General features: G+C 44.2%; 1 protein-coding gene across 2 annotated transcripts in view; it reads right to left on the reverse strand.

The window, feature by feature from the left end:
* The window catches only part of LOC118388040 (E3 ubiquitin-protein ligase rnf213-alpha-like), a 102,455-nt gene that overhangs the window by 24,993 nt on the left and 65,092 nt on the right, over nucleotides 1-12,370 (reverse strand). For both annotated transcript variants that reach the window (XM_052525022.1, XM_052525023.1), the window contains exons 41-55: nucleotides 11,688-11,875; nucleotides 10,745-10,865; nucleotides 10,550-10,647; nucleotides 9,867-10,021; nucleotides 9,457-9,618; nucleotides 9,264-9,366; nucleotides 9,031-9,145; nucleotides 3,811-4,024; nucleotides 2,223-2,392; nucleotides 1,655-1,777; nucleotides 1,427-1,537; nucleotides 1,081-1,323; nucleotides 908-983; nucleotides 395-429; nucleotides 183-283 (exon numbers count right to left, since the gene is read on the reverse strand). In XM_052525022.1, the coding sequence (XP_052380982.1) occupies nucleotides 183-283; nucleotides 395-429; nucleotides 908-983; nucleotides 1,081-1,323; nucleotides 1,427-1,537; nucleotides 1,655-1,777; nucleotides 2,223-2,392; nucleotides 3,811-4,024; nucleotides 9,031-9,145; nucleotides 9,264-9,366; nucleotides 9,457-9,618; nucleotides 9,867-10,021; nucleotides 10,550-10,647; nucleotides 10,745-10,865; nucleotides 11,688-11,875 (2,015 nt within the window). The remainder of the gene's footprint in view (nucleotides 1-182; nucleotides 284-394; nucleotides 430-907; nucleotides 984-1,080; nucleotides 1,324-1,426; nucleotides 1,538-1,654; nucleotides 1,778-2,222; nucleotides 2,393-3,810; nucleotides 4,025-9,030; nucleotides 9,146-9,263; nucleotides 9,367-9,456; nucleotides 9,619-9,866; nucleotides 10,022-10,549; nucleotides 10,648-10,744; nucleotides 10,866-11,687; nucleotides 11,876-12,370) is intronic.

Raw genomic sequence — 12,370 nt, forward strand, 5'->3', positions numbered from 1 at the left:
CAGCGTAGCCATCAACAGGAAAAATATAGAATTCATTCATTTTCAACAATCATTTTTTGATACGGATTTCAAAATCATCCTTCCTCCAAAGGACATTTCGGTGGATTTCATTTCAGATAGACCCCCCCCCCAAAAAATCATAAATATCCATGGGTCAATCTCATATAGAATTGCCCACTTACCGGATCCGAGCAGTAGTGAAGCCCGCGACAGGATTGTGGCTGCGCCCTCCGATCTCAGCTCCACAGTCCACACAACGGCTCGTCTCCATGGGCTTGCCACACTGAGGTGGAGGCGTTAGAGAGGAGAGGAGGAGGGACATGATTGAAGGAAATGTAACTACAGTCATGATAGGCCACACTTCTTAACCCAGAATCAACTCAATTCTACATACCTCACCGATGGCGCAAGGGTGACCGTTCGGACAATCTGTGGGGTGTAGAAGTGAGCACAATGACGGATCATTTTTGGCAAGGAAAAATAAGGGGGGTTCTTCATGGGTTCATGGACCAAAAAAAACTAGAATGCATAAGGTACAATGAATAACAAAATTAAATTAAATTCAATTCAAGGGGCTTTATTAGCATGGGGAAACATGTGTTAACATTGGCAAAGCAAGTGTGGTAGATAATATACAAAAGTGAGAAAAAAAACTATAAAAATTAACAGTAAACATTACACATACAGAAGTTTCAAAACAATAAAGACATTATAAACCAAAATCTATGATGCCTCTGAAGAAGCAAGCCGAAATGCCATAGTCATTTTGTTACTCTTGTTTCTCTGGGACTTTTGTAACATTTCTTTGTGTTTTGTAACATGCATTTCCCCATTAATAACTTTCTGCATTCTAGTTTTAGCTGTTACTTGTTTTTATTTTATTTAAATTGACTGAAACAATACTTACTGTACCACGACATCCCTGTAATGGCCTGGCGTACAACTGCAAGCATATCCTCCGGCATGGTGGGTATGAAGGCTCTCTGTTATTAAAAGTAATACATATATTTAATTGAGTGATTTATGCTGAAGAACAACAGGTTCACTGCAGACTGTAGGGAGCAGACAAGGGGAGCACACCTGCATGTTAGTAGGGAAAAGAGCCAGCTGCTGGAGGGGTATCAGTAGGCCCTGGTTGCCACAGAGCAGCACTGCAGACAAGTGGATGGCCAGCTCCACCACCACCCACTGGGCACCAGAGGCCCCAGTCTGGACAGTCAGGGGACCCAGCCGGTTGGTTACCAGGTCCAGGGCGAATTCCTTCACATTTCGGCTTGCAAGAAACGTTGAGGCCTCGATGAAATCCACCAGTGTTTGACAAAACTAGGAAAAGAAAACGGAACATTAAACAAAGATGCTGTATGTAGAGTCCAGCCGTATATGAGATGAACGTAGCTACAGTATTATCTCCATGGGCTCTTCTTACCTCAGAGTTTGAATGGAGGTTGGGATTGCCTGCTCTATAGAGACAGGTGACCTCTCTGAACAGAGCCAAAAGCAGATATATTGTCCTCTTGTTTTTTGGACACGAAGAACCCTACACACATTACCGGAACAAATAAATAATGCTTATGCTTGTCAACAGGATAGAACAATTATTCAGACATGTAAAATCACTGACTTCAATTTGCCATCTCTATGAGCCTTTCAATACCTTACAAGCACGATCTATATCCTTAATTTTGCCCTCCAGTATTGCTTTGGCAACCACATCTCGGATGGTCTTATAATCCTCTCCACAAACAAGATACTGGTCAATCTGGCTGCCACCTGGATTCTGAAAGACAGGGAAATTAATGTGGGTGATGAGTGTGGATGAGATGAGTCCCCCCCCCCCATTTTTAAATGGAATTTATATTTTTTATTTAACCTTTATTTGAAAAGCTTTCTAGAAATTCAATCAGTTAATTACACATGAACAAATGTGTTATATCATTAATTGAATAGAGCGCTACATACAAGGTTAATCAAATCAACATTTCAAATCAAATGTATTTATAAAGCCTTTCTTACATCAGCTGATGTCACAAAGTGCTGTACAGAAACCCAGCCTGAAACCCCCTAAACAGCAAGCATTGCAGGTGTAGAAGCACGTATAAGGTTAATCTTCTTATAGGTAGATAGTTTATATTGTCACACACACCGGAGAGGGGCAGTGACGTGCGTTTTTTTTACAGGGTCAGCCATAGTAGTACGGCGCCCCCTGAATACAAACCAAGTACCTTCTGCAGGACCTCGCGAGGGAACAGCCACTGCATGTCTGCCACTGTCAGGAAGTGTTGGACATACTCAACTCCGTGCTGGTTGCAGATCTTACGGATCAGGTAGACCCGATACCAGTCATTCCCACTGCGCTTACACAGTTCTCCCACGCTGGTCAGGAATTCTCTCTCTGATGGACCATAAATGAGGTTAAAAAAAAAAAGAAGTGCAACTTACTTGAAAATATATGCACATTTTACCCAATGCCTGAATGAAAATACTATATAAACCAGATCAATGATATCCAATGCCTGAATGAAAACACTATTTAAACCAGATCAATGATATCCAATGCCTGAATGAAAACACTATTTAAACCAGATCAATGATATCCAATGCCTGAATGAAAACACAATTTAAACCAGATCAATGATACCCAATGCCTGAATGAAAACACTATTTAAACCAGATCAATGATGTGAATCCTCACTGTTTGCATAGATAACCAAGTACCAGCCAACCTCTCATGATTACATTGTCAATACCTTCTGTAATGTGACATTTCCCACACAGAGTATGTGTATAGACATTGGGTAGAGTATGTGTATAGACAGTATAGAATTTTTGGGTAGAGTACATGATTGCATCAGAGTATAGACCATTTTCAAAAACTTAATCTAGATAGGGTTGCATAACCCTATATTCCCAAGGATTTTAGAAATAAGAAGGTCGTTTTTGGAAATCTATGGAAACCTTAGGAATTTCTACGTAAGTTATTTTAGACTTGATCTGTGAGCGAAACGTAGACAAGGGCTCATCAAGGGACTGATCAAAAAACAAGTTCACGTTCGTGCAGGCTGAGACAAAAAAAAGGTACCCCAGGCAGCAGAAATGACTGAAAGAATGCTGGCCATGTCGTTGATTGGGGCGGCAGGGTAGCCTAGTGGTTAGAGCGTTGGGCCAGTAACCGAAAGGTTGCTGGATTGAATCCCCGAGCTGACAAGGTAAAAATATGTCGTTCTGCCCCCTGAACAAGGCAGTTAACCCACTGTTCCCCTGAACAAGGCAGTTAACCCACTGTTCCCCTGAACAAGGCAGTTAACCCACTGTTCCCCTGAACAAGGCAGTTAACCCACTGTTCCCCTGAACAAGGCAGTTAACCCACTGTTCCCCTGAACAAGCCAGTTAACCCACTGTTCCCAGACCAGTTAACCCACTGTTCCCAGGCCGTCATTGTAAATGTGGATTTGTTCTTAACTGACTTGAACTTTAACCTTTATTTAACTAGGCAAGTCAGTTCAGAACAAATTCTTATTTTCAATGACGGCCTGGGAACAGTGGGTTAACTGCAACCTTCCGTTTACTAGTCCAACACTCTAACCACTAGGCTACCCTGCCACCCCAAAATGAAGGTAAAATATATATATATATTTTATAAATTGACACTGTAGACAGTAATATATGTAGCTAGAATACATTAAACCAGTATACCATGCCTGGAGACAATAAATACCTTTTGGGTTAACTGGTTACAAAAAACTACTATATATACAGTATTTGTTTTCGCTATGGTTGTGTATCATTTTGGGAAAAAATGGAATTAAGTACCTGTGGCACTCAACCGTTGTTTGTCTCCCAATAGATTCCCAGCCATATCCAGACACATGCGTAACCTGGCCACCTGCTGGAGGCACTCTATAGTGGCCATCTGTCTAGACGCAGCGCCTGAGCGCAGGAAGTCACTCAGGAAGGCGCTCTCATTCTGTAGACACTCCTGCTGCGACACCGTTGTGCGACACTGCATCTTCTCATGCAAGGAGTCCTGGAGGAACAACGGGGATATCAAGTAAAATAAGTCAGATTATGCCACGATGGGTGACGTTATTCCTTGCGCTATAAAAAGACGCTCGATGAGCTAAAATAAAACACCTGAGCAATGACGGGCATGGTATTTTCAGTTAATACACGCAATTTAACAGACACTTTTATCCAAAAGGACTTCCGGTCATTCGTGTATTAATTTCTATTCATTTTCTATTAATGCCCCAACAGGAATCAGAACCACGACCCTGGTGCTGTAAGGGCTCTACCAACTGAGACACACAGGACGGTTTACCTAATAACCCATTAAATATTACGGTTTGAACTGGGCTAATGTTGCCTACTTGCCTTAAATACAAAAAGGTGTTCTTGTCTGTGTATTGTATCGGAAGTAAAAATTCTCGATGCAGTATTTAACACGGCACGTGAACTTCATTATCAGTTAGAAATGAACAGGTTTTTTAAAGTTGAATTCACCATGAGTAATTTTATAGCACTGCAATTCCTAGCATATATTTGTTGTTTGGTGAGATGCAAAGACCTGGAACATATTTTAAGAATATTGCTATTTGATGAGCTTCAACTTTAGGCACGAGAATAAAAAATGTTCATGTGCGAAAGGCTCTGTCCATTTCTTCTCCATTGAGCTCACACTGCCACACCTGGGGGGAGAAGAGAGAGAGAGCGCGAGAGCGCGCGTGTGAGAGAGCGCGTGAGAGTGTGCGTGAGAGTGTGCGTGAGAGTGAGAGACAGAGAGCGTGAGAGAGAGCGAGAGAGAGACAGAGAGATGCTTAGTAAGTGTCAAAGGCTTTTATTGACAATTACATGAAGTTGATGCAAAGAGTCAATATTTGCAGTGTTGACCCTTCTTGTTCAAGACCTCTGCAATGCTCTCGGAGGATGTGTTGGTACCATTCTTTATTCATGGCTGTGTTCTTAGGCAAAATTGTGAGTGAGCCCAGTCCCTTGGCTGAGAAGCAACCCCACACATGAATGGTCTCAGGATGCTTTACTGTTGGCATGACACAGGACTGATGGTAGCGCCTTGTCTTCTCCGGACAAGCTTTTTTCCGGATGCCCCAAACAATCGGAAAGGGGATTCATCAGAGAAAATGACTTTACCCCAGTCCTCAGCAGTCCAATCCCTGGACCTTTTACAGAATATCAGTCTGTTCCTGATGTTTTTTCTGGAGAGAAGTGGCTACTTTGCTGCCCTTCTTGACACCAGGCCATTCTCCAAAAGTCTTCGCCTCACTGCGTGCAGATGCACTCACACCTGCCTGCTGCCATTCCTGAGCAAGTTCTGTACTGGTGGTGCCCCGATCCCGCAGCGGAATCAACTTTAGGAGACGGTCCTGGCGCTTGCTGGACTTTCTTGGGCGCCCTGAAGCCTTCTTCACAACAATTGAACTGCTCTCCTTGAAGTTCTTGATGATCCGATAAATGGTTCATTTAGGTGCAATCTTACTGGCTGAAATATCATTGCCTGTGAAGCCCTTTTTGTGCAAAGCAATGATGACGGCACGTGTTTCCTTGCAGGCAACCATGGTTGACAGAGGAAGAACAATGATTCCATGCACCACCCTCCCTTTGAAGCTTCCAGTCTGTTATTTAAACTCAATCAGCATGACAGAGTGATCTCCAGCCTTGTCAACACTCACACCTGTGTTAACGAGAGAATCAACCCTGTCTCAGCCTCCAGTAATTATGCTGTTGGGGGGCTAGGGTCAGTCTGTTATATCTGGAGTATTTCTCCTGTGTACTGTGTGAATGTAAGTATACTCCCTCTAATTCTCTCTCTCGGAGGAGGAGGAGGACCTGAGCCCTAGGACCATGCCTCAGGACTACCTGACATGATGACTCCTTGCTGTCCACCTGGTCACACTGCTGCTCCTGTTGCACCCTCTACAACCCCTGTTGAACCCTCTACAACCCCTGTTGCACCCTCGACAACCCCTGTTGAACCCTCTACAACCCCTGTTGAACCCTCTACAACCCCTGTTGCACCCTCTACAACCCCTGTTGCACCCTCTACAACCCCTGTTGCACCCTCTACAACCCCTGTTGCACCCTCTACAACCCCTGTTGCACCCTCTACAACCCCTGTTGCACTCTCTACAACCCCTGTTGCACCCTCTACAACCCCTGTTGAACCCTCTACAACCCCTGTTGCACCCTCTACAACCCCTGTTGCACCCTCTACAACCCCTGTTGCACCGTCTACAACCCCTGTTGCACCGTCTACAACCCCTGTTGCACCCTCTACAACCCCTGTTACACTCTCTACAACCCCTGTTGCACTCTCTACAACCCCTGTTGCACCCTCTACAACCCCTGCTGCACCCTCTACAACCCCTGTTGCACCCTCTACAACCCCTCTACAACCCCTGTTGCACCCTCTACAACCCCTGTTGCACCCTCTACAACCCCTCTACAACCCCTGTTGCACCCTCTACAACCCCTGTTGCACCCTCTACAACCCCTCTACAACCACTGCTGCACCCTCTACAACCCCTGTTGCACCCTCTACAACCCCTGTTGCACCCTCTACAACCACTGCTGCACCCTCTACAACCACTGCTGCACCCTCTACAACCACTGCTGCACCCTCTACAACCCCTGTTGCACCCTCTACAACCCCTCTACAACCCCTGTTGCACCGTCTACAACCCCCGTTGCACCGTCTACAACCCCCGTTGCACCCTCTACAACCCCTGTTGCACCCTCTACAACCCCTGTTGCACCCTCTACAACCCCTGTTGCACCCTCTACAACCCCTGTTGCACCCTCTACAACCCCTGTTACACCCTCTACAACCCCTGTTGCACTCTCTACAACCCCTGTTGCACCCTCTACAACCACTGCTGCACCCTCTACAACCCCTGTTGCACCCTCTACAACCCCTGTTGCACCCTCTACAACCCCTGTTGCACCCTCTACAACCCCTCTACAACCCCTGTTGCACCCTCTACAACCCCTCTACAACCCCTGTTGCACCCTCTACAACCCCCCTGTTGCACCCTCTACAACCCCTGTTGCACCCTCTACAACCCCTCTACAACCACTGCTGCACCCTCAACAACCCCTGTTGCACCCTCTACAACCCCTGTTGCACCCTCTACAACCCCTGTTGCACCCTCTACAACCCCTGTTGCACCCTCAACAACCCCTGTTGCACCCTCTACAACCCCTGTTGCACCCTCTACAACCCCTGTTGCACCCTCTACAACCCCTGTTGCACCCTCTACAACCACTGCTGCACCCTCTACAACCACTGTTGCACCCTCTACAACCCCTGTTGCACCCTCTACAACCCCTCTACAACCCCTGTTGCACCCTCTACAACCCCTGTTGCACCATCTACAACCCCTGTTACACCCTCTACAACCCCTGTTGCACTCTCTACAACCCCTGTTGCACTCTCTACAACCACTGCTGCACCCTCTACAACCCCTGTTGCACCCTCTACAACCCCTGTTGCACCCTCTACAACCCCTCTACAACCCCTGTTGACCCCTCTACAACCACTGTTGCACCCTCTACAACCCCTGTTGCACCCTCTACAACCCCTGTTGCACCCTCTACAACCCCTGTTGCACCCTCTACAACCCCTGTTGCACCCTCTACAACCCCTGTTGCACCCTCTACAACCCCTGTTGCACCCTCTACAACCCCTCTACAACCACTGCTGCACCCTCTACAACCCCTGTTGCACCCTCTACAACCCCTGCTGCACCCTCTACAACCACTGCTGCACCCTCTACAACCCCTCTACAACCCCTGTTGACCCCTCTACAACCACTGTTGCACCCTCTACAACCCCTGTTGCACCCTCTACAACCCCTGTTGCACCCTCTACAACCCCTGTTGCACCCTCTACAACCCCTGTTGCACCCTCTACAACTCCTGTTGCACCCTCTACAACCACTGTTGCACCCTCTACAACCCCTCTACAACCACTGTAGCACCCTCTACAACCCCTCTACAACCCCTGTTGCACCCTCTACAACCCCTCTACAACCACTGTTGCACCCTCTACAACCCCTCTACAACCCCTGTTGCACCCTCTACAACCCCTCTACAACCCCTGTTGCACCCTCTACAACCCCTGTTGCACCCTCTACAACTCCTGTTGCACCCTCTACAACCCCTGTTGCACCCTCTACAACTCCTGTTGCACCCTCTACAACCCCTCTACAACCACTGTTGCAACCTCTACAACCCCTCTACAACCCCTGTTGCACCCTCTACAACCCCTCTACAACCCCTGTTGCACCCTCTACAACCCCTCTACAACCCCTGTTGCACCCTCTACAACCACTGTTGCACCCTCTACAACCCCTCTACAACCCCTGTTGCACCCTCTACAACCCCTCTACAACCCCTGTTGCACCCTCTACAACCCCTGTTGCCCTGTTGAACTTCACCAATATGACTAAATTAAAATAGCCATATTGTTTATATGCATTATCTGAATGTGTTACCATTGACCAAGAACTGCCACATATCTAAATCAGTTTTGTTTCTAAAGTGACTTTGAGATTCTGAAAGTAATGAAAAGCGCTTTATAAAATAAATATGGTATTATTTATTTATTACCCTATTTAAACAATGTAGATGACCTGAAAATGACACCTTTAACATTGAATTACTCCTCCAGATGTTTTATGTAGTTTGTTTTATTAACTTTCCTAATTGCAGAACGCAATTCATAATTAGCTGATTTGTATCAAGCATCCTGGAAAAATGCTTGATTGAGAAATTATATTGTGGTTTATTTTTTTGCTCATTTTATATTGATAACAATTATTGTAAGTAACTTCATTGTTACCCTGAATTATTTAATATAGTATTTTTTTTAACAGTTGTTCCCACAATCCACTGTTTGGGAACATTTGTACTAATTCAATGGCTCTAACATTTTATCAAAGGTGCATAACGATCTTCACAATCAGATAAATGCTGACTTCTAATTGCAAATTTAAAAACGTGAAAGTGTGTTCATACCTCCATGCAGTTTATGTATAAGGAATAAAGTTCAGTTTTTCTTGATTCCTCCAAGATGTCACTCTTCTCAACTTCGGTCAGATGCTGCTGCAGGTGACCTTTGACATCATCAAAGCTTCAATACAAAACATAGAAAAACCCCATTCAATTAACTTTTTTTGTTTGTTGGTGGGGTATCTTGATAAACTTAACCCCGTGAAATAAAAAGCGGACAACCAGCACTTGTAACTCACCTGTACTTGAGCAGGAGTTTCAGCACGACTGACCAAACCACTGGACTCTTGTCCACATCAACACAGAAGGGAGAGATTGCCTTGGTTGGTCTGCGAAAAGGTCCTGGTAAAGAAAACGGATGTAAAAAATACACAAAAAAAACTCACATTTCTCCATCATGCTGATACAAGCTGTCAGACAGCAGGAGGATACCTGTGATATTGAAGGCAGACTGAGCCTCCACCATGAGTAAGTTGAGCAGGTGGAAGAGCAGGTGAAGCAGTTCCATGTATAACAACCAAACTGATCCAACGAACCACTGGATGTTGTCCACAGACTGATCAAAGCGAGAGCGCCTCTGAATCTGTCGACGTCCTGGCCGAGAGGGACACAAAATAACACACAAACATTAGATTTGCGAACACCGAAGGGACACAATGGCCTGTCCCAAAACAAAAAAAAAACAAAGCCCCATTTGACCTTCTGGGTTTGAAGATCTGATGGGATTTGTGGAACTTTTGTCATATTGTATTACACTTATCGCGTTCTTTCAGATCCGAAAACGCATCGAATTTAAGGGTTTGTTTATGCCTGGGACAATCCGTCAGACGGAAGGAGGGTACCTGTGATGACAGGACTAGATTGAGCCTCCACTGTGAGGAAGGACAACAGGTGGAGGATGATGGCTGTACAGGGCGGACAGTTGTCCTTGAAGCAAACCGTAGAGACCAGGTCAATGAAGAAAGCACTGCACTTCTTCTTGAACTGCTTGGCATTCCTGCACAATAGAACAATGAAAAGAGGTGGGGTTTGTGTCCAAAATGTCCATTTCAGTTCAGGATAAACCGAAGGTACACGTCGTCGTGAAGAGTGACATTTAAAATGTTCGAATTGGCGCTTCAACTCTGAATAAAACCTTTACTGGTGTCAGCAGTAGCCACTCACCCATTATCAAGATATATCTGTGTTGCCCAATGCGTGCTAGCGACAGAGAATCTTTGAAAATCAATTGAATTGATTCAACACGCGATTAACTAAGATGTACTTGGGAACATTCCACTCTCCCATAGACTCCTGTCTAAATCTACCTTGTACAGAACACACAGGATTTACAGGCAGTAATCTGATTGGTCTATTAATCTTTCAAGCTTCTCTGACGCTAGCACACAGTGGTTTGCATTGGCTATTAAGAGTGATAATTGGCGTTATGGTAATTACATTTAGAATCGTCAGTGGTAAATCAAGCAGTATTTGACTAGCTGAAACGTAACCTTAATGATTTAATCGTCAACATGAGTTTTCTCACCATTTGTATTCAACTGCTTCTTCTCTGCAGGCCTTAAGTATATTGAGTACTTCCTCAAACGCCTGTTTCATTTTAACGTCCGCATCCCTCTCCAGTACCTTGATTAATTAAAAAGGGTTAAAAAAAATAAAATGTAATGCAATTTCTCTACATTAGATTAAATATAAACAGAGAAGAGGATAAGATGAATCTCACGTGGCACAACCGTCGTACGGATGCCAAAACGAAAGGCTTCAGCCTCTTGTCCACTTTCTCGACGCCCAGCAACAAGTGCTCCACAAACAGAGACAGGACGAAGAGACGATTCCATCTGCTCCTACAGGGACCAGAAAACCACCACTCATGTTGTAGCAGCAACTAAGGAATCTTATGTACATGTACTGGAATGTGACTTTTTCCATGTACAGAACAGTAGTTAATTACCTATATATTCATGTACAGAACAGTAGTTAATTACCTATATATTCATGTACAGAACAGTAGTTAATTACCTATATATTCATGTACAGAACAGTAGTTAATTACCTATATATTCATGTACAGAACAGTAGTTAATTACCTATATATTCATGTACAGAACAGTAGTTAATTACCTATATATTCATGTACAGAACAGTAGTTAATTACCTATATATTCATGTACAGAACAGTAGTTAATTAATTACCAGTAGTTAATTATATATTCATGTACAGAACAGTAGTTAATTACCTATATATTCATGTACAGAACAGTAGTTAATTACCTATATATTCATGTACAGAACAGTAGTTAATTACCTATATATTCATGTACAGAACATTAGTTAATTACCTATATATTCATGTACAGAACAGTAGTTGACAGTTACCTATATATTCATGTATCGAACAGTAGTTGACAGTTACTTAGCTCGATCGTGTATATGCAATAGAATGTCCTATGGGATTAAATATAAATATATTAAATAATATAAATATTGTATTTGTAAATGTATAGTAGGTCTGGCGTGTCATCTTCGCCCTCCATCCTGTTTGTAACGCGTAATAACGGGTATGATGTGTTGTTTGTGTCATGTATGTAAGGCGATGCCTAAGGACGGCTGAATTTACATCTTCGGACGGACAATTATTAATTATACTCCAATCCCGTCGAACTCACTGGACTCTGAAGACCATGGCCTTGCTTCTCTCCCCATAGTGTCTACGACTCTCCTCAGAGCAGACCAGCTCTATGGGCACCTGGAGTCTCTTGACCTGCCTGAGCCAGTGTAGCCGCTGGGCATCTGTGTCCAGAGCCTGAGGCTCCAGGTGTTCCACACAGGCCAAGGCCGCATACACGTCCAGGACCTGGCGAGCAGTGAGGGATAGAGGATAATGCTGAAAACGCCCTTTAAATATAGTGAGGGATAGAGGACAATGCTGAAAACACCCTTTAAATATAGTGAGGGATAGAGGATAATGCTGAAAACACCCTTTAAATATAGTGAGGGATAGAGGATAATGCTGGAAAACGTCCTTTAAATATAGTGAGGGATAGAGGATAATGCTGAAAACACCCTTTAAATATATCGAGGGATAGAGGATAATGCTGGAAACGTCCTTTAAACATAGTGAGGGATAGAGGACAATGCTGAAAACACCATTTAAATATAGTGAGGGATAGAGGATAATGCTAAAAAAAAATCCCTTTAGATATAGTGAGGGATAGAGGATAATGCTGAAAACTCCCCTTAGATATAGCGAGGGATAGAGGATAATGCTGAAAATACCCCTTTAGATATAATGAAGGATAGAGGATAATGCTGAAACTCCCATTAGATAGTGAGGGATAGATGATAATGC

Source organism: Oncorhynchus keta, chromosome 9, assembly GCF_023373465.1.
Source record: "Oncorhynchus keta strain PuntledgeMale-10-30-2019 chromosome 9, Oket_V2, whole genome shotgun sequence".
Lineage (NCBI taxonomy): Eukaryota > Metazoa > Chordata > Actinopteri > Salmoniformes > Salmonidae > Oncorhynchus > Oncorhynchus keta.